Raw genomic sequence first — 21,826 nt, forward strand, 5'->3', positions numbered from 1 at the left:
GAAGAAATAACTATTAAATGCACACTCTCATATAATCCATTAGATTATATGAGATTTTGTGCCTTTAAAGTAATGTAACATACTGAGATTAGAGGTTGATTAATAAAGAGACAAAAAAAAAAAAAAAAGGAACATTTTCAGCAACTTTTCCTAAGTTATGCTCAAATACTATTCTGAATAGCAACCTGTAAGGATAAAATATCCAAGAAAATGCTTGTGTCCTAGGAACCCATCAAAAACCAAAGACTTCAATCTAAAAATAGCAGCAGCTGACAAATATGAATTAAAAAGGCTTACTACAGGGTTGAAAACTATTCTTTTAAGTGAACAAATCAATCCATTTGAAAAATAGATATGACAACCAACTGTAAGTGGGATGAAAAGAATTTAGCATAGTACCTTCCTTAAAGGTAAACCTGCACAGTACCTGGTACAAAGTAAGCATTCCATAAATGTTAGCTACTATTACTACTAATAGTAATATTGGATCAAATGAGATAATACACATGAAAATTCTCTGTAAACTATTAAAAAGTATACAGAGTTAAAGTAGTTTTCTTCCTTTCTAACCTATCCTTCCAATCTAGGTATGGAAAATAAAGTGATAGAGTTTAATTTCCTAACAGTTATCTGTTCCAAATGTCTACATATAATTTCATATAGTCATACCCTGAAAGCATTCGAAACACCGGAGATTAATTCTGAAGTTTTTAGAGATGAAATGTATTGATACTTGCAACTTTCTCAAAATGTATACATAAAAGATAGACCAATAAACAGACAGAAAGATGAGAAGATGGTTAGATTATTTGGTAAAGCAAGTATATTAAAATGTTAATTATAGAATCTAGGTAGTAGACGTATAAGTATTTACTGTACAATTCTTCTTTTCTGAATGAAAATATTCATAATTGGCTGGGAGTGGTGGCTCACGCCTGTAATCCCAGCACTTTGAGAGGCCGAGGTGGGCAGATCACTTGAGGTCAGGAGTTTGAGACCAACCTGGCCAACATGGAGAAATCCTGTCTCTACTAAAAATACAAAATATTAGCCGGGCATAGTGGTGGGCACCTGTAATCCTGTTACTCGGGAGGCTGAGGCAGGGGAATTGCTTGAACCCGGGAGGCGGAGGTTGCAGTGAGCTGAGTTCATGCCACTGCACTCCAGCCTGGGCAACAGAGTGAGACACCACCTCACAGAAAAAAAAAAAAATTCATAATAAATTGTTGGGGGGAAATGGGAAAACCACAGTGGCCCCTTGTTAAATCAATTTATAAGGGTTTCAATTTTCTTAATAGAAGCCAAGGCCCACACCAAGGAAAGAATAATGAGCATATTTATTATTAGAGACAATTATCTGTGGCTTAAAGGAAATCTATGTCCAGATATCCAGATGAAAACCATCATGATGGGAAAATAGTCTAGAAGACTAGACTCTAATTCATTAAACAAATATTTATTAATCATTGGGGGAGATATCAAAGGCTACAATAGTGAAGAGAGACAAGCTCTATGTCCACCTAGAAGTTACACTTTTTGGCCAACAGTCAACATGTTTTACAAAGACACAATACATATGTATTTGTGAAATTTAAACTTATTCCCTCCCGTCAACAGAGTAATGATTTCCAAATAGGAAAATTTCAGCTTAAACAAGTCATTAGAACTCACAAGAGATATAGGAACATGATATTAATTAATTTTGAAACACTTGTCCTGGCATATACGAGCCAAGTTTCAAGGAGGAAAAATACACAACCAAATAAGCTAAATGTTTTTCTTTTTCTGTATCAAACTGACCATTACCCATCTTTTCTTTTTTTTTCAATAGGTTTTTGGGGAACAGGTGGTGTTTGGTTACATGGATCAGTTCTTTAGTGGTGATTTCTGAGATTTTAGTGCACCTGTCACCCGAGCAGTGTACATTGTACACAATGTGTAGTCTTTTATCCCTAACCCACCCCCGACCCTTTCCCCCAAGTCCCCAAAGTCCAATATATCATTCTTATGCCTTTGCATCCTCATAGCTTAGCTCCCACTTATGAGTGAGAACATACGAAGTTTGGTTTTCCATTTCTGAGTTATTTCACTTAGAATAATGGTCTCCAATTCCATCCAGGTTGCTGTGAATGTCATTATTTTGTTTCTTTTTATGGCCGAGTAGTATTCCATCGTCTATATATACCACATTTTATTTATCCACTCGTTGACTGATGGGCATTTGGGCTGGTTCCATATTTTTGCAATTGCAAATGGTGCTGCTATAAACATGTGTGTGCAATTATCTTTTTTGTATAATAACTTCCTTTCCTCTGGGTTAGATACCCGGGAGTGGGACTGCTGGATCAATTGGCAGACTGATCTACTTTTAGTTCTTCAAAGAATCTCCACACTGTTTTTCATAGTGGTTGTACTAGTTTACATTCTGACCAACAGTGTAAAAGTGTTCCCTTTTTACCACATCCCTGCTAACATCTTTTTTTTTTTTTTTTTTTTTTAATGGCCATTCTTCCAGGAGTAAGGTGGCATTGCATTGTGGTTTTGATTTGCATTTCCCTGATAATTAGCGATGTTGAGCATTTTTTCACATGCTTGTTGGCCAGTTGTATATCTTCTTTTAAGAATTGTCTATTCATGTCCTTAACCCATTTCTTGATGGGATTGTTTGTTTTTTTCTGGCTGATTGAAATTCTTAACTTTATCTTTGAACTTGTGTTAAATGAAGTCTGATGTAACAATGGAGCATGGGCTTGAGCAAGGAGATACATGCAATATGCTTGTCCACAGTTCCTTGAGGCCCATTTGGGTAATACGTCCACAATGTCCCAGGAACACATAAAGTGTGAGAGTTCACTGAGACTCAGAGTACACAGTAAGCACTTTATATCTACCACTGAGTGAGTGGGTACACTGACAGCCTAGAGGGTCCGCCAGAACTTAATTCAAATGTAGAAAGAAGACAATGGTGTTCTAAGAAACACAAGCAATCAAGTGTTAAATTAAATTTAGCCTAAAGTTGCCTCCTAGTAAGTTCAGCCTAAATGTTTCTCCACACATACTTCATACATAGAACTGTAATCTAACTGGATGTCTAAACAGACTGCTGCCTAGTCTATTAAAAAGTATAGAGCTAAAGTGTTTCACACAATAAAGGTGGCCATTTGTTCAAACCATGTCCAAATAAGGCAAACACCAAGCTGTAACTAATCCAGGTGTTTCTGTCCCTCACTTCCATTTTCTGCATGTCACTTTACTTTTTCTGTCTGTAAATTCTCTCCAACCACTCAGCAGCACTGGAGTCTTTCTGAATCTATTCTGATTCAGGGTGCTGCCCGATTTATGAATCATTCATTGTGCAATTAACTTGATTAAATTTAACTTATCTAAAGTTTTTCTTTTAACACAAGGAACCCCACCATCATATCCCTTCTTATTCATGTTACTTCCCTGTGTTAGCCAACCGCTTAACAGTGAAAATGATAACGTAGAAGAACCCAGAATGACAGGACAACCTGAAGGCTGAAAGAAAGTGCTCAGAGTAGTGAATCAATGCAACAAGCCAAAAATGAAACTTGATCACTTATTGTGATATAATAGCATAAACAAAGGTCTAAAACCTGAGGAAGCACCAACTCTCCCCAGCCCCATTTTTCTCCACTGTACACTGCATGACTTCAGGGTGAGGTGGATCATCGTGAATGTGGGGATTGTCTCACTGCTGAGGGGGCCCCAAATGAAAGGTTCTGGCAGTGTTATAAACTCAGCGGTCAGGGGAAGAACGAGGGGGAAGGACTAGGAATTGAAAAGTAGCTAGTACTAAGTCAGAGTAAGGAAAATGTCTTTGAGGTTTCCAACTCCTTCCTCCACAAAAAGGCCTTGGCAGAGGTGCCTGAAGAGGACCTCAGCCAAAGACCTCAGATAAAGAGATCGAGGAATGAAGGTGTCTGGGCTAGGAATGCAAATAGGCATAAGAGCATGACCAGCCAGGGAGGTTTGACCCCTGCATTACAACTCCACTTAGACTGTAATGCACTAGCTGTGCATCAAGTCTACTATGGGGAGGGCAGCTTTCCCCCATGAGGCCACCAGGTAAAGCCTTTGTCATTGCCTATGGTGAGGCCTGAAAAATCACATGGGATTTCAGCCTGGAGCCAGACTCCTCAAAAATTCATAATTCCATTTCCTTCCAGTCCTTCCTTACCCATCAGCAAACAGAAGATAGACAATGTTAGCAGAAGGTGCTCAAATCAAGAAGTGAAACAAAAATGGCTATTTTTGAGTTAGTTTTGTGCAGTGTTTCCACTATTCTGGTAAAAATGATCACAAATGAATGTACAAGTACAAAATACAAATTGTTTAAGTTTGGTGATTCCCAATAGCAAAGACATGGAATCAATGTAAATGCCCATCAATGATAAACTAGAACAAGAAAATGTGGTACATATACACCAGCATGGACTACTATGCAGCCATAAAAAGGAATGAGATCATGACCTTTGCAGGGACACAGATGGAGTTGGAAGCCATTATCTTCAGCAAACCAACACAGGAACAGAAAACCAAACACCACGTGTTCTCACTTATAAGCAGTACCTGAATGATCACAACACATGGACACATTGAGGGGAACATCACACATTGGAGCCTGTTGGAGGGGGGTGGTGGAGGAAGGGAGAGCATCAGGAAGAATAGTTAATTGATGCTGGGCTTAATACCTACGTGATGGGATGATCTGTGCAGCAAAGCACCATGGCACATGTTTAGCTATGTAACAAACCTGCGTATCCTGCACATGTACCCCTGAACTTGAAAGTTGGAGACAAAAAAAAAAAATTTGGTGATTCCACAAGAGTTAGATGTTCTTATGTTTGCATTTAAGACTAGTGTCACACAATATGAAGAAAAATGGTAAAATTCATGCCAATAAATCAAAATTTAGATTTATTTACACTGATGGCACTAAATAGAAAACACAAATCACTTTGACGAGATGAGAAAGACCACAGAAGGAAAAGTTTTATACTTTAGTGCCTTTCTGGTCCATTTGCCTACGTTCTGAATAAGGAGTCTACATTTTCATTTGGAACTGGGCCCCACAATTTATATAGCCAGCCTTGGAAGGTCTGCATTTTTTTAACGTTGTCAATCTATTTTATGACTACAAAACACAAAAACATAATTTCCTCATATGCTTACAAAGCCCCCATCTTGATCAGATAAATATTCTCTCCTATTTTATCACAGATTTTCTGGGGTTTTTTTTACACATTTTAGCCTTTATATCTCTGAAACTTATTTTGGCATATAATTTGACAGTATAGTTTTTTTAATTTAGATATAATTTTACTTATAAAATTAAATGTAGGCTTCCTATGAAAATTAAATTTTTCTTACCACATTCCATCATCAAAATAAAGTATTTTCAGTATCATCACATTTAAAGTATCTGTACTTTAACTAAATGCTTGTTAAAATACTACAAAATAAAAAGACTTTAAAAAACTGTTCAATCAATAAAGTTCCCCTGAAAATGCTGAATCATTCTGCCATGTGAAAATTTTGCTCCACAGGAGCTTTTCCAATTATTCTTTTTGTTTTTACCTATTTTCTCTATTTTCTGAGATGGCAGAGTCAATAAAGATCAAGTGCCCAGCAAGCTTACAGGGCATGACCGAGGATAATGTTCAGTCCCAAGCAAACAAAAACCTTAGACATTCTCATCTTATACAACTTTCACACACCCAAAATACAACAGAACAAAAATGCCAGACACAGTTACCGATCTATCAACTGAGAAAAGTTAACATTCATAACAGAAAAGCACATGAAGGAATAAACAGATCTCCATGTTGCCTAAATAGGATAAAGAAGAATATATTGCTACTGAGACTACTTCTGAGAAAGAAGACAAATTTAATCCTGATCCTTAATGGTTAGAAAGAGGCCGAGATCATTAACCCTTTTAGAGAAATCCCAAAAGAATATCTGGACAAGCAACAATATGATGTGAAAAACGATGTGTGATTTACAGAGAATGATAAAAGCTAAGAGGGTAGAAATTACTATATTTAACTAGAGAAAATATTTCATAGCTGAAAGTCCACCTGTTTCCCATAGTCTACCAAACAGAAATATTCTATAGTTGTGCTAACAATTCATTTGACCCAAATGAAATAAGTGTTTGCTTTTTATTTTAAATAGCAAAGAGGAAATTCCACAGAAGGTGATATCCCCAGAAGTACACTTTGCTAAGAGTAACTGGAAGAAAAGCTTGCTGGTATTTCCAGGGCAGAGTAATTGACAGTAATTTTGCCTTGGAGACTAATGGCTGATGGTAGTGACCTTTAAACCTTCTACCTATGCCATATGGCCTGCTCCTTTAGAACAGGTTAAAATGAAGGCCCACTGGCTGGGCGCAGTGGCTCATGCCTATAATCCCAGCACTTTGGGAGGCCAAGGCAGGCACATTACTTGAGGTCAGGAGCCTGGCCAACATGGTGAAACCCCGTCTCTACTAAAAATACAAAAAACAGCCGGGCGTAGTGGCAGGCACCTGTAGTCCCAGCTGCTTAGGAGGCTAAGGCAAGAGAATCTCTTGAACCCAGGAAGACAAAGTTGCAGTGAGCCAAGATTGCGCCATTGCACGCCAGCCTGGGCAACAGAGGGAGACTCTGCCTAAAAAAAAAAAAAAAAAAATTAAGGCCCACCACAAACCTGTTTCCCTTCCCTGATTCCTACTGGTAAGGGATGTTTAAAAAACAACAACAAAAAGCAAAAATGGAAAACAACCCCACACACAGGAGACTTAAATCCATTGGCTAAATTTCCTGAAAGTTAGAATCCCCAAATTACAAAGTCTTATGAAACTCGAAGGAAAAGTGGCAATGTCACCAACACATCCTGTAATCAACATACAGGACTTCCCATTTGAAAGTGACTAAAAGAAAACAAGTTATATTCCCTTGTCCTGCAGCCAGCAGCAATTTCATAAAGTACAAGCCTCAATAACCTGGTCATGAGAGGAGAAAAACTGCACACATTAGCACAGGATGGTGCCCTATGGCATCAAAGAGTGGGCGCTGAAGTGTTATGGGCAGCAGCTAAATACCACTGTGGTCCAAAGGCACTTATTTCTCATTGTGACTGAGAGAAAACGAGAGGCAGAACATCGTTTGATGCTTCTGGTGTAGGAGCTTTCCTAGTTGATCAGGTACCATGCACACATTTAGGGTATACATCTGGAAATGTGCCTGCAGTACTGCATATGTGAAATAGGCAAAATTAGATCCAGCAAAAATTTAAAAAGAAAACACCACAAAAAAATCTACTGTGTAGCAAAAGTCAGCAAATTCCACCTTTCAAACACAACCCTGACCTCCAAAACTAGGTCTCAGCTGCTGAACAAATAGATTCTGCCCTCTCTTCCTCTTCAACCCCAAAAACAAATGGCTTTGAACTGTTTTGTCCAGCTAAGCTCAAGTGTAATGTAAAATAGAAATAAAAGGCACCTGTTTAGCTAATGGTCTGGACACACCGTCAAACGGCACAATAGAGAACAAAATATACGTTGCATAACTGGAAAATAAGCTAAAAAAGAAAATACTCAATTGGAGACACTTTAACCATCATTGCATATTCAATATTATAAATGCTTATCTTAAATGCCTAACAAATAATATGCTTATGTTGATGTGTTTACACTGAGACCACTTGCTTTGAGTTCTCACTTATCGCACCATTGCTTCATTTGTTTGCAGGAACCGTGAAGTGAAATCCACCACCATTCAAAAATGGGTTCACAAACCACCTCAATAAAATTAAGTTTTACTTTATATATGAAAAAGTTATAGAGGTAATAAAACATTTTAGCTTAAAAATATTTTAAATTGTGTATTTGTTTACTTGTTAGAGTCTGTCTAGTACATGATATTCAACAAATAGTTTTGAATGAATGAATGAATTCACAAATAATGTATTTTTACAAATAGGGTGGTGTATATTTTATATTTAGACAGAAGACTTTCTAAATTCTATTTGTTTATTCTCTGGGCTTTCCTCCTTAAGCAAAATAAACCATCGGATTCACAAAGAACCAAAATGAGACAGCTAGAGTAACAAGAACAACAGTCACGGGTATATCTATTCCTGAGGCCCTAGATTGCTCCCCATGAGGAAAAGTTCACTTAATATAGCATCTGCCACAGTCTCTAGCATAGAATAGTTGGCTATTGGCAGTAATGATCATGGCAATGATAGTGCTGATGGTCAAAGGAGTAGAAGTCATAGTAGCTACTATTCATATTACTAACTACATATCAACTCCCAATGACAATCAAAATGCAAGTAATACATGTTGACTTCAATTTAAAACAAAGAGCACCAAAATTTTCTCCATGGTCAATTAAAAGTTACTAATAGGGATAAGCTAAAACCCAAGTCCCCCAATTAGTCCAGTGTTTAATTCAGCCCTGGTACAAACATCCCAGGATCTGAAACCAATATACATAGCCTTTAACTTCTTCAGTTTCTAGTATTGCACTGGAATATTTAATTGAATGATAATTAGAACTGCCAGTGGGAGCCTATATTCATTTCTATTTATCCTTTGTCTTAAAGAATAAACCTAAAATCCCACTGCCCTTAGAGTTGATACTATACAGCTTTAGCATTTCAGCATTTTCTAACTCAATGGTATAAAATCCTAGCTATATAACACAATCACCTGTGAGCTTTCTATAAATATAGAAAGCCAGCCTTCATATCAGACATTCTGAATCAGAATAAGACACAGTACCTGCTCTGGAAAAAGACAGCCTATTAGGGGAAACAGAAAAAAAAAATCACGGAGACCTCAAATACTCAAATATCAGAAATAGGCTATAAAACAAAGATGCTTACCATGTTTAAAGATATAAATGCTAAGCTTGAACATTTCAGCAGGGAACAGAAAAGATAACAAAGAGACCCTGTAGATATAAAGAAAAACCAGGCATTCTAAAACAGAAAAATGCCGTAACTGAAATTAGGATATCAATGAATGAGCTTAACAGCACATCAACACAGCAAAATAAAGAATTAGTGACAGAAGAAACTATTTGGAGTAAAGCATGGAGAGACAAAAGATAGAAAACACAGAAGACAGGATAAGTAAAATAAAAAATGTAGAAAAAAAGGTAAATGAAGAAAGAATGGGGCAGAGGCAAAATCTATGAGGCAATGACTAAGTAGTTTCCAAAATTGATGGGAAAATTCAATCTATAGATTCAAGAAACCTGGTAATTCCCAAGCAGAATAAACAAGCCCATCAAAATAAGCAGAATAAGCAGGATCATAAAAATAAAACAAAAGATAAAAGAAAAAAATCTTAAAAGAACCCAGAGAAATAAACAACAGTCACCCTCAAATGTAACAAGAGCAATAACATAAGCCACAAAAAAGGTAAATGAAATCTTTAGTGCATGAGGAAAACAGTGCATGAAGAAACTTGTGGGAATGATGGATATGTTCATCATCTTGAGTGTGGTGAAGGATTCATGAGCATTTATTAAGTATGTACAGCCCTTTGTACATCAATTACATCTCCACAAAGCAGTTTTTAACAGAAAATATGGGATGCAATAAAGCAGTACCTAACAGCAAAATTTATAATCCTAGAAATACATGTCAAGAATATTTGACACCAGCCAGGTGCAGTGGCTCATGCCTGTAATCCCAGCACCTTGGGAGGCCAAGGTAGGGCAGACTGCTTGAGCCCAGGAATTCAAGACCAGCTTGGGCAACATGGCGAAACCCCGTCTCTACAAAAAATACAAAAATGAGCTGGGCATGGTAGCTCGCGCCTGCAGTCCCTGCTACTAGGATGGCTAAGGTGGGAGGGGCGCTTGAGCCTAGGAGGTCGAGGCTGCAGTGAGCCATGAGTGCACCACTGCACTCCAGCCTGGGCAACAGAGCAAGACCCTGTCTCAAAAAAAAAAAAAAGGAATATTTGCCATGTTCTGAATGTTCTAATGACAGTGGGCTCATTAACCAGAGCAGGAAACCCAGAAAGGGCAAAGATTTTGTTCTGTATAGGAGAATGACAGTGGGCGGTGAATGGCTGAAAACAAAGATGATGAGCTTTGATTTAGACAAGTTAAAATCCCTTTTAGAATGCTGGATACAAGCCGAGGCAGGTGGGTCACAAGGTCAGGAGTTCAAGACCAGCCTGGCCAAGATGGTGAAACCCTGTCTCTACTAAAAATACAAAAATTAGCCAGGCGCGGTGGCAGGTACCTGTAATCCCAGCTGCTCAGAAGCCTGAGGCAGAGAATTGCATGAACTCTGAGGCAGAGGTTGCAGTGAGCCAAGAGAGCGCCACTGCACTCCAGCCTGGACAACAGAGTGAGACTTCAACTCAAAAAAAAAAAAAAAGAAAGTTAGATATTCAGGGCTAATATCTGAGGGGAAAAAAATCAAGGTTGAAAGTGTTTCTGCATCCCCTAGAATGCACAGGACAATGCTGGTCATATAAGTAAAAGTTCTTTTAACCAACATCCATTTAACCAACCAACATGCTCCATTCCTTCTATAAAGTGTACCCATGCCCTGAATATTTGTTGATGACAGACAACTCTCCAATATGTTCATGCACTTCTATTCTCACCAGTAGAGCTATACGTTTAACAAGTCAAATTGTGTATGTTCCCAAATCACTGTGCCAGTTACCCTTATCATTATAATTATTTTATTTAATTTAATATTACATAAATGAATGAAAATTAAGTGAGAAAAGATAGCATTTTTCCATAGAAGCCAAGTTGAATATTGTAGAATGACTCAATAAAGGCAAAAAATAAATATAATGTTCCAACAAATGTGAAAATTGGATTATAAAATATTGGAAATAAAAACATTAAATGTAAAACCCCACACTCAGATGGTTTCATGTCTTTAAACGTTTGCTTCACTTTAAAGAAATAAAACTGGAAAGACAAAGCACACTGTGGCCCCTCACAGAAGCAAAGACCTTGGCCCGACAACAAAATATTGATGAGTGAATTTATATGTGTTAAGTTAAAATGTCTGCAGTATGTATGTATCTCTTATTATTACTATTCCCTAATTTAAGTGCAGCCAACTGGTAGTTTCAACTATATCACCTAAGCAGGCTTCTACTGTAGTTTTCTGAACTCTTATTGATTTTTCTAAATTTTATTCTAGTTCTACAATCTAGATGGAGTGATATAATGCTGTTTCTTGCTACAAAGTAAATGCACACCATTCTAACTGAAAAGATGGAAGAATCGGTACTCCAAAGTCTCCAAATACAGCAGCATGTTCTATTTTATGATGTCATGCCGTGAAACAGACTTTGTTAGCAGCCTGTTGGCTGAAACAGGTATATTTCTTTGCCATTACCCTTATTGAAGGGGCTTGAATAAAGGAGTTCCTACTCCACAGAAAAAAGATAGAGTGCATGTTAAGAACTGTCAGCACTGAGTCTTTTTTGCCCAGTTTATGCAAAAGAGAATGCTGACTTCCAAGAGATCCTGAAACATAAACACAAAAATAATTGAATCTTCAGAACATAAGTTCTGAAGGAAAGTGCTTAAAAGTGAAAAATAGAATTCAATGTATAAAAAATGACATGATCAAACAAGGCAGAGCACTTATTTATTTCTGGCCCACAAACCAGCAGATCTACTTGTCTACTCCAGAAGTTTTGAATGTTAGAGACCCGTAGGATAAAAGGAAAAATGAAGATTGGCCCAATGCCGCTTTAATTATACTATAACGCAACTAAAGAACCCGTGTGAGAGTTACGCTCTTTTTCCACATCTACATCAAAATACATGTACAGCCATACAGAAGTCACCATGGCTTTAGATATAAACCACACACACACAAACACACAAAGATGGAGAAATATACACCCACCACGATGGCAGATCACTCTTTTTAATGCTAAGGGCACTACAGAGACAGAGTAAAAAATTCACAAATAAGTTATAAAGAATGAGAGAAAGGAGTGAGGTGCTACACAGCAGAGACAATCCATTTTTCAGAACTTCAGGAAATGTAAATATTCCAAGGACTCTCAGATAAGAATAAAGTGTGGGGCCTGGAATCAAGATAAAAACTAAAAGAAGAGATTGTTTGGCTTCTGAGGCTGTAAACATTGCTTATACAGGCAAATATTGAGGGCTGAATTTGAGGTTGGAGATGAAGCCAGTATGTCTGCGGTCCAGACTGTATTGTTGTTTTAAGTGGTATAAAGAAAATGTCTGGGTGTTTTTTCCAGTTTGTGCTAAAGATCTGAAAATAATGAAACATTTGTCCATTAAAACAAGAAACTCTTAGAACAGACGCACCCTGTGAGTCATTCTGATTGACCAGACTGAGAATACAAAACAAAAAACAATGACTAAAAAAACCCATTCAGCTAGGTATTTCAAGATACTGCATAAATAATTTTTACTCAGTACCCTATCACAGGAGATCAGGCAGGACTCAATAGGTATTTGCTGAAAGCAAGAGCCTGGAAAGAGAGCAGGAAATATACTTGAAAGATGTGACCCTCTATGGCATACATTCAGCAGATGGGGTCTTTACTACCCAACTATCCAACTATCCCCATCCACCGAGTTGCAAAAGTCATCATAATAAGAAATATTTACTGATAAACAGACTTCCATAAAATTAGTACTTGCCCAAATCTCTCTCTCTCTCTTCAATATCAGCAGCTATCTCTGCCCATTATGTTAATCCCTTTGGTCAGTCTTTCAGTGAATGCTGATTATATAAATATTAGCCAGTGTAATTCAAATACAAAACTAATTGAAATTGCAATTCTTACAAAAGAGGGACTTTCCAAAGTTGATAAAAGGGATGTCAGAGAGCCATTTAAATCACATGCAAATCCATTAAACATTTGAAAATCTGGGAGAGTCAGGACTTGCACAACGAAGAGAAAAATAATGCAAACAACACAACAATGATGCACTCTTTATAATCAAGCTATAAAAGTCAAATAAAGGAATTTTTATCATGCTATCATATTTTATCAGAAAAACAATACCAAAAATAAAGTTCATGTGACTCATTCTTTGTTCTAAAAAATTAGTACATAGTTGTAATATAATCTAAAAATTGTTAAATAAAATTTTTCTCTAAAAACATCTTCATAAATTTTAGTTTCATTTCCCAGTTGAGTCCTAATCAAAAGTTCTCCTTCTTATTTATAATAGAAGTTAGGTACTGGTTTTAGGGAGATGCACATTAAGTAGTTATTTTCATTGTCAGTTGACCAACTCTTATGGTACTTGGTGAGTTGAAAGAGATTTTAGAAATTTCCTGGGAAAGAGAGAAAAGTAAAGAATTAAATATGACGTCAGTGACTTTAGCTGAGTCTTTGACGTTATATTTAGGTCAAACAAAACAAAAAAAGCATTACAAAAAACCAAAACAATAATGCCACTGACAAAATTATTACAGTGACATGGAAGCTACGATAGGCATTACAGGAAAGTTCTTAAAACAATTGAGGATGTCAGATACTGAGTGTCTACGCAACAACATTACTAGTTTATTTTCATAAAAGGTTATAGCAAGGGCATCTCTCAAAACATGCCTGGCCAGCAAAGGCAGGCTGCAATTTACGGCAGGACAAATTTATCAGTGAGGGATTACCTAAAAACAAAAGCCTAGTAGACTTCACAGGTTTACGTTATTGTCATATATCCTGATGCAGCCTACTCCTTGGATATTTCCCTAAGCTCATCCTTAGGGGAGCACTTAGTATTTGAGATGGAAAGAAACTGGTTGGTTCCTTGATGAAATCACTGACCTGGGCCAACAAGTTGAAACTTTTGGAACCAGCCTTCCTTGAGACATCTTGTTATATGAGAAATTAACTTGTTTTGCTGCGTAATCATTTTTATTTGGGTTTTCTGTTATTATTTGCAGCTAAAATCATCCTCACTTATACATATATCACACATATTTCAAAGGTACAAAAGCCTTAAAGAAAATCACAACTTAGTTGTAGAGGGAAAATTAATATGTTTGAAAAAAATCAAGACTATTTTTGCTTAATATAAAATGAACACTATTTTTAGACATACTATAAGAATTTTAAGAATATGCTCCAGTAGTCATAAATATAAAGCATTTAAGTAATAAAGCATTTAAGATTTATATTAAAGTTAAGAATACCTCATGGGAACACCATGAGTTGGAACATTTAAGAGTTGAAAGAGATCTTAGAAATTTCCTGGGAAAGAGAGAAAGTAAAGAATTAAATATAACGTCAATGACTTTTGCTGAGTCTTTGATGTTATATTTAAGTCAAACAAAACAAAAAAAAGCATTACAAAAAAACAAAACAATAATGCCACTGACAAAATTATTACAATGAAATGGAAGCTACGATAGGCATTACAGGAAAGTTCTTAAAACAACTGAGGATGCTAAACATGAGAAAATAAAGAAATAGGGCCGAAGGTATAGTACTCAGATTCTAGGTGTGGAGCAAGGTGCTAGGAGAAAATTCGAGTAATTACACAGCATCAATCAATAAATAAAACAGAAGGGAACAAGTTGCAAGAGTGGAAAGTCATCTCTCTCATGACCACTTGAAATCCTACTTCTAGGCCATGGGAACATGAGCTTCCTCCTGTTACAGAAGTGAAGGCTTTAAGTAAGGAGCCCTAGAGCAGATACACCTCAAGCAGCCTTTACATGCATGAACTGCTCTGAGTTTGAAGAGCACTTTCACATACATTACCTCATTTCATTTCTATCACAATCCTTCAGCCAGGAAAGAAATATTATTAATCCCATTTTATAGATGAAATAAAGGCCCCAATTTAGTAGACTGTTTTAAATAGTATTACAAGCTGAAACAAACATTATAAACTTAAAATTATAAGAGTTTTAAGAAGAATACGTTCAAGTAATCATAAAAATAAGCTTTTTTTTCAAAATTACAATGATTCACTTACCCTCAAAGGTATCTTTTAAAAGAAAATCTACTGTTCCTGTCATAACTTATGCACACTTTCCAGCCATTACAAAGACGGCTTTAATCAAAAGTCATTCAAATTGGCAGCTGAAAATTATATGCCTCCAGAGACACCAAATAGAGATAATGAATGCAGCAGATTTTCAGTTCAACTAAAGGGCAAATTTTCCCTTCTCCACAATTTCTAATTAAAAACTGTGCAATGATCTTCTAGGGCATTGGGGGGGATATTGAGTCCCCATTTGTCACATCTCCCTGGGAAGGGAGGGAACTTCCCTAGGAATAAAAAGTAGAAACACTCCTAGTTTTTTCCCACCCCTTCAATGACAACTCTCCAGGGAATGCCTTTGCTTATTGGTTACCCTGAAGCCAAGCTCACGTGGCTCAGCCCTTTCCTCTCGTTTTCAGGGCCAGCTGGTTATAGCTAACACAGGACATGAGCTAACACATATCCTGTTAGAGGAGCTCCTTTGTGTCCTGTTATAGGAACAGCCTCTGCCTCCATGGGGAAGGTCTCCAGTTGTCCAGCTATGCCAGTGACGAGGTCAGTATGCCTCCTTAATTCAGAGGTGTAGTATTAACAAGTTCACTTGGCTACAGATCTAAAGTTATGTTCTGCCATTAGTTTTCTCAGTAGTAAAGTTAACACACTAATCTCCAATTATCTTTTGTCTCATTTCTCAGTTGGCTACACAGTCGGAAGGAAAACATGAAGATGTCCTTTACTGGTCCCTAAAGCTGGAAGCAAGGATAGGGGGTAAAAACAAAAAAAGAAACCAGAGAGAGAAGAGTGCTTTTTCCTCCCCGATCTCATTATTTTTTAAAGCACCTGTATTAAGAATCTACACACACAGTTAATAAGATGGTTTTGTCATATCAAACACCACTAATTGTCAAGTCACAGTATCAACATGACTACACAAGCTCGGGAAAGGTTAAAAGGCCAAAACACTGAAGATCTAATGATGGAAACTATACAAATACAGGAAAACAAAAATGAATAGTTTTTGCCTCCAGGAACAAGATCCGAATTTGATACAGCCTCTAGTTAGATTAGATGACCTCATGTTTTAAGGACTCTGGTAGATTTAAAACTCTGATTTTCATTTTTTTTTTGAGTCAGAGTCTCACTCTGTTGCCCAGGTTGGAGTGCAGTGGCGCAGTCTCAGCTCACTGCAACCTCCGACTCCCAGGTTCAAGTGATTCTCCTGCCTCAGCCTCCTGAGTAGCTAGGACTAGAAGCGCACACCACTACACCCAGCTAATTTTTTTTAATTTTTAGTAGAGACGGGGTTTCACCGTGTTAGCAACGATGGTCTCAATCTCCTGACCTCGTGATTCGCTCGTCTCAGCCTCCCAAAGTGCTGGGATTACAGGCATGAGCCACCACACCGAACCTAAAATTCTGATTTCTATCCAAAAATCTGCCTGTAGGTTGCGTGGATTACTTCACATGTAATATTTTCTTTTAGTGGCTCAAGCAAAGTGCAGCTTCAGAAACAAACCAATGAATAAACATGAACCTCTTATTCTTCATCTATAAAAATGAAGATATTACCGTCTACTGCTCAGAGTTTTTGAAGGGATTGAATCAGGTAATGTATGGAAAAAGTTCACCAAAACTCGGAATACACATTTTAATTGGTTTCCTTTTTCTATGGCATGAAGCTAGTATCTTTTGCCACTAGATGGCAATGCTGCACCAGTAGGTCAAAAATGGGCCACATTGCACCAAGGAAAGTCTAAATCTTATTTAACTGCTGAAAGTTTCCTGTAAAAAATTAAATTTCAAGCTATTTTCCTGGCATCTGATGAGGTGACAGAAAGAAATTTCGACATTTAAAAGAAGACATTCAAAAGAAACCAAAGTGCTAATGGTGCTCTTATTTTTCATTTTAAAATCCTAATTCATTAAGAATGTAGATGATCTTTGAAAAGGGCATTGTACAAGGTAAGATATATGATGACAGCTAATAAAAATGAGCATTTACCTCTGACCCCAAACTGAGAGAAACGATCTCATCCTCAAAAGCAGAATGTGTGTCAATATGAGCGGGAATTCCTGAGATGGAAAACAGGACAACACGTCACTTCATTTTTCCTTTTAGTAGATTTAAGATGGCTATAAATATAGCCTTATGCTATTATGGTGACAATATTGCTTGGTAATCAAGAAAGTACTATAATTTTGGTTAAAAGGAAACATTTAGGGTGAATGTGACTAAAATATATTAAAACAAATATAAACTAAAAATATCTTAACTTCAAGTTAAAGTGCCATTGGGGTTTGATCTAAAATTAAGGCTCAGGAATCACTGATTAACTAGGACACTTAACTCAATTCCAGCCCAAGAGGAAAATGTGAAAGACAAATACAAAAGTCATTTTTACCCTCAAACACTGGTTTCCCAAGTACTTGCAGAACAAAAGCAATAACCAGGTATAAAGACTAGGCATATCAATAATTACGATATGGACTTCTCCACCGACCTGTCAATTTACATTAATTGCGTACCTCTTAAGTAAAAGAAATGTTGCTACACAGTGAGGGTATACAAAGCCAGTAAGAGGGTCCCTGTCCTTAAAGAGCTTATAAGCCAAGGGAAAGACAGCTAGGTAAGAAAGGTAAAGAAGAAATGCCCCGGCTGACTGGTTACTCTGGTGTCAAGCTCACTTGGCTCAGCCCCTCCCTCTCATTTTCAGAGCCCGCCGGTTTGGAGAAGCTAACACATGCTCCTTCCCATTTCATCCTATGGGCCTCTGCGTCTTTAAGAGTGGCCCCAGTCTCTGTGCTCTACAGGAGCCGCCTCTGCTTCAGCTCCAGTTGTCTTGCTGTGCCAGGGACAAGGTCAGTATGTCTCTCTAATTCAGAGGTGCAGTAGTCACAAATCCACTTGGCTACAAATCTAAAGCCATCAGTTTTCATTGTAATAAATGTAGAAAAGAAAACAAAACTCCGTAACTCCTGCCGTTAATAAAACTCTTAAAATTAAAGAGGTCTTAAGTGTGGGTGGGGTCCTAATCTTCCAAGCGGAAGCTCTCTCTCCATGCACATGCACACACAGAGAAAAGGACATGTAAGGACATTGAGAGAAGGTGGCCGATGACAAGCCAGGAGGGGAGCCCTCACCAGGAACCCAATCAACCGGCACCTTGATCTTGAACTTCCAGTCTCTACACTGTGAAAACAAATTTCTGTTGTTTAAGCCAAAAAAAGTAAAAAATAAAATCCTTAAAAATCATTTGATTACTATAAATATCAGATGAAGATGCTGCTAACAAGTATAAGAAATCAATAACTAGGAAGAGAAAGATCATCCAACCAAGTAACCTTTGTCTATCTATAAATTATTTGGTTTCTTCCATTACACGTCTCCTGTTTTTTATTTCACACGTCTCCTATGTTTTTCAGACCGATGTCTTCCCTCTCTAAAGGAAATGTTGAAAGGGAAACAAAAAATATCACAAACTGATTTGTGTCAGTGTGTTTACACTTTGAAATGCAAGTTCCTCAAGGGATTAAAGTGTAGATTTGCAAGGATTGAAGTCAACACAAGTAACAAACATAAGCAAGGTAATCTGAGACTTAATTTGAGCTTAAAAATAATATATTTGCTTGGCTGCGAGCAGTGGCTCACGCCTGTAATCCCAGCACTTTGGGAGGCCAAAGCGAGTGGATCACCTGAGGTCAGGAGTTTGAGACTAGCCTGGCCAACATGGTGAAACCCCATCTCTACAAAAATACAAAAATTAGCTGGGCGTGTTGGTGGGCACCTGTAATCCCAGCTACTTGGGAAGCTGAGGCAAGAGAACCACTTGAACCCTGGAGGCAGAGGTTGCAGTGAGCCAAGACCGCACCACTGCACTCCAGCATGAGCAACAAGAGCAAAACTCCATCTCAAAAAAAAAAATAGTAATAATAATAATAATATATTTGCTCTTAGAGAATTACATCATCTACTCAGTTCCAAAATATGTAACTAAAATGTTTAAACAAGATATACTCACCTTGCCCAGGTTCATACTGATTTATGGTCATTTGATCAGGTTTATGTTTAATGTAACCTTCCCTCAACCATTTCTCCAAAAAGCTGTCACAAATGTCAGGAAGACCTAAAGTTAGTAATCATAAAGATAAAACATTAAAATAGTTACTTTGCTTGTTTTACTCAAGAATTTTAAAAGTCACTGTGATAAAAATCACTGAGCTTTTAATTTAGCAGCCAGGTCCATTAATATAATAAACCCACAAGCAAAACAAAATTAAAAAATAAAAAAAATTTAAGAATCTTTTAAAGTTATTTGATTTTTTTTTCAGATAAAAAGTTTAAAAGAACAATTCCCACAACAATTTTGGTATTTTATAAAACAGCAATAAAATTATAAAAATACACCATATATTGAAATTGTCCACTTTTTTTGTTATTTTAAATTATACCATTTATCTTAAATTTAATTATTTTAAAGTATTTCCCTTAAAAAAACACACCTTCCAAAGTGGAACTAACTTACTTTTACTAGAGTCATAAATGTTGTTTCATGATGGAAGAAAAGCATTAAGACAGACCAAAGTCATTAAAATAAAGATAAATTTAACTCCAACAAAGCATTACATCAATTATATCAAAGGATTAAAAGCCAGAATATACAGTAAATTCTTAATCAATTAGACACTTCCTTGGAAAAAAACTGGCAAAGAATATAAAAAGGAATTCATAGGAAAGGAAATACAAATGACCAACCTTATCAGTAATCAAGAAATTATAAATTTAAAAGCTTTACAACACACGTTGTTGGGGCAGGGGGAAATGGGTACACATTTGGTGAGAACATGCTGGTACAGCTGTTTCAGGAGGCGATTTGCCAGTATCGATTAACAATTTTTTTTTTTTTTTTGAGACAGAGTCTCGCTCTGTCGCCCAGGCTTGCGTGCAGTGCCACGATCTCGGCTCACTGCAAGCTCCGCCTCTCGGGTTCACGCCATTATCCTGCCTCAGCCTCCCGAGCAGCTGGGACTATAGGCGCCCGCCACCACATCCGGCTAATTTTTTGATCGATTAACATTTTTTTAGTGAACATAAACTTCAACATGACAATTCTACTTCTTAGTAGTCTCCCTTGAGAAACTCTTGCACAGTGCATAAAGAGGCATGTACGAAGATATTCACAGCAGCATTATTTATGAAAGCTAAAAACCAGAAACAACCTAAATAGCTATCAATAGGGAACTATTTGAATAAGCTATTATGGATCATTTAGTAAAATGAAAATCTGTATAAGATTTCCAAGACATATAGTAGAAGGAAAAAAACAAGTTGGGTGGATACATGTAATATATGGAATATATAATATATGCAATACCATACAATACTACATTTATTAACAACTGGGTACTTTTATTGGTGTACATATTTTAATGTAAACTCATTTTTTAAAGGACTGGAAAAGTATATACTAAACTGTTAATAGTATGTACTTCTGAGAAGCAGTATGGGAATAAGGATAATAATGATGAACTTCAGCTCTATGCAGTTTGAAATTTTTTTACAACAAAACTATACAATTTATCTAGTGTTTTAAATCAACAGTTTGAAAAGTTTATCTACAAATGACAAATGAAACATAATCCCCCAACTATAATATTCTACTACTATATTAAATTTTTTGAGGCAGAATTTATTATGTATTAGCAATTACTTACCTCCAGGTAATGGTTTATCTTTATCTACATTGTTGTTCTCATAGTGGAACTCATAACCAAAATGCTTTACTCTTCTGTGTTTTAAGGATTTTTGAGCTGTGTGAAGAGAACAAAGTAAACAATTAAAAAGGAAAAGAATTATATTCCTTTCCATATTCCAGTCAACTTTTTGAGTAAGGATTAGTTTAGTAACGGCAACTTCTGCTAATTGGTAAATTATAGTCTTTAACAAAATTAACCATTTTGCCTTATATTTCTTATTTCAAGTCTAAAATTGTAACAAACTCTTCAAGAGTTCCACCCAATCAATCTGAAAACTAAACATGTACACTACCATTCACAACACTGCCAATGAGCTGGAAAGAGTCAGAAAAACTCCAATTTGCAAATATTTCCAGGAAGCTCCCACTATATTATAACAGTATGGTACTGAACTGCTAATTCCTCAAGGGAAACTTGCCTTAAGGTGGGAAGGAATGAATAAAATAAGTGAAAAGGCTTATAAAAGCCATATAAATGTTGGATAATAAATATTAATCAGTTTGGAGTTAAAATTTGATAGCTATATAAATCTTATTTATTATTAATGTTCCTAAGAATTGTTGGTATGACTTGCCTAACATTGGATACAGGCTAGTTTCAGTAATTTTGAGGAAATATTAATAAACCATGAAAGACAGAGGAAAGGAAGAAGAGTTTTACAGAAACTTTTAAATATCAGATTTTGAAAGCTTTACTTACAGTTTTGATTGTCTGTATCTTCGGTCCAATCCACACTTTCCAAAAGCATTTTCTCCTCCTCAGAAGAAATTATTTCTTCTACTACCATGAGTCCTGGTGGTAAGGCTTGAGACCTCAACTCCTTCCATTGTGCTATGGGAAACCAAATTAAAATAGTCACATGCAAAACTTAAAGTTCCTATATACAAATAATTCTGCCCAATAACTCTTTATCAATTCACAAAACTTCAAATCCTCATTTTCGGAAATAAGATTGCTGAAAGGCACACAACATATTAAAAGTGCATGAATAGTAAATCACTTAACGTGAATAGTAAATCATTTGCTAAATACATACCATTGCCTACTATGTGCCAGACATTATTTATTCAAATCACATAAGG

At 36.6% G+C, this 21,826-nt stretch overlaps 1 protein-coding gene across 5 annotated transcripts in view; it reads right to left on the minus strand.

Annotated features, from left to right (window-relative positions):
- The window catches only part of ALKBH8 (alkB homolog 8, tRNA methyltransferase), a 66,916-nt gene that overhangs the window by 34,333 nt on the left and 10,757 nt on the right, over positions 1 to 21,826 (minus strand). For all 5 annotated transcript variants that reach the window (XM_008020730.3, XM_008020731.3, XM_073020789.1 and 2 more), the window contains 4 exons: positions 21,444 to 21,575; positions 20,703 to 20,798; positions 19,010 to 19,114; positions 16,993 to 17,063 (listed from right to left, as the gene is read on the minus strand). In XM_008020730.3, coding sequence (XP_008018921.3) covers positions 16,993 to 17,063; positions 19,010 to 19,114; positions 20,703 to 20,798; positions 21,444 to 21,575 — 404 coding nt within the window. The remainder of the gene's footprint in view (positions 1 to 16,992; positions 17,064 to 19,009; positions 19,115 to 20,702; positions 20,799 to 21,443; positions 21,576 to 21,826) is intronic.

This window comes from Chlorocebus sabaeus, chromosome 1 (genome assembly GCF_047675955.1).
Source record: "Chlorocebus sabaeus isolate Y175 chromosome 1, mChlSab1.0.hap1, whole genome shotgun sequence".
Classification (NCBI taxonomy): Eukaryota; Metazoa; Chordata; class Mammalia; order Primates; family Cercopithecidae; genus Chlorocebus; species Chlorocebus sabaeus.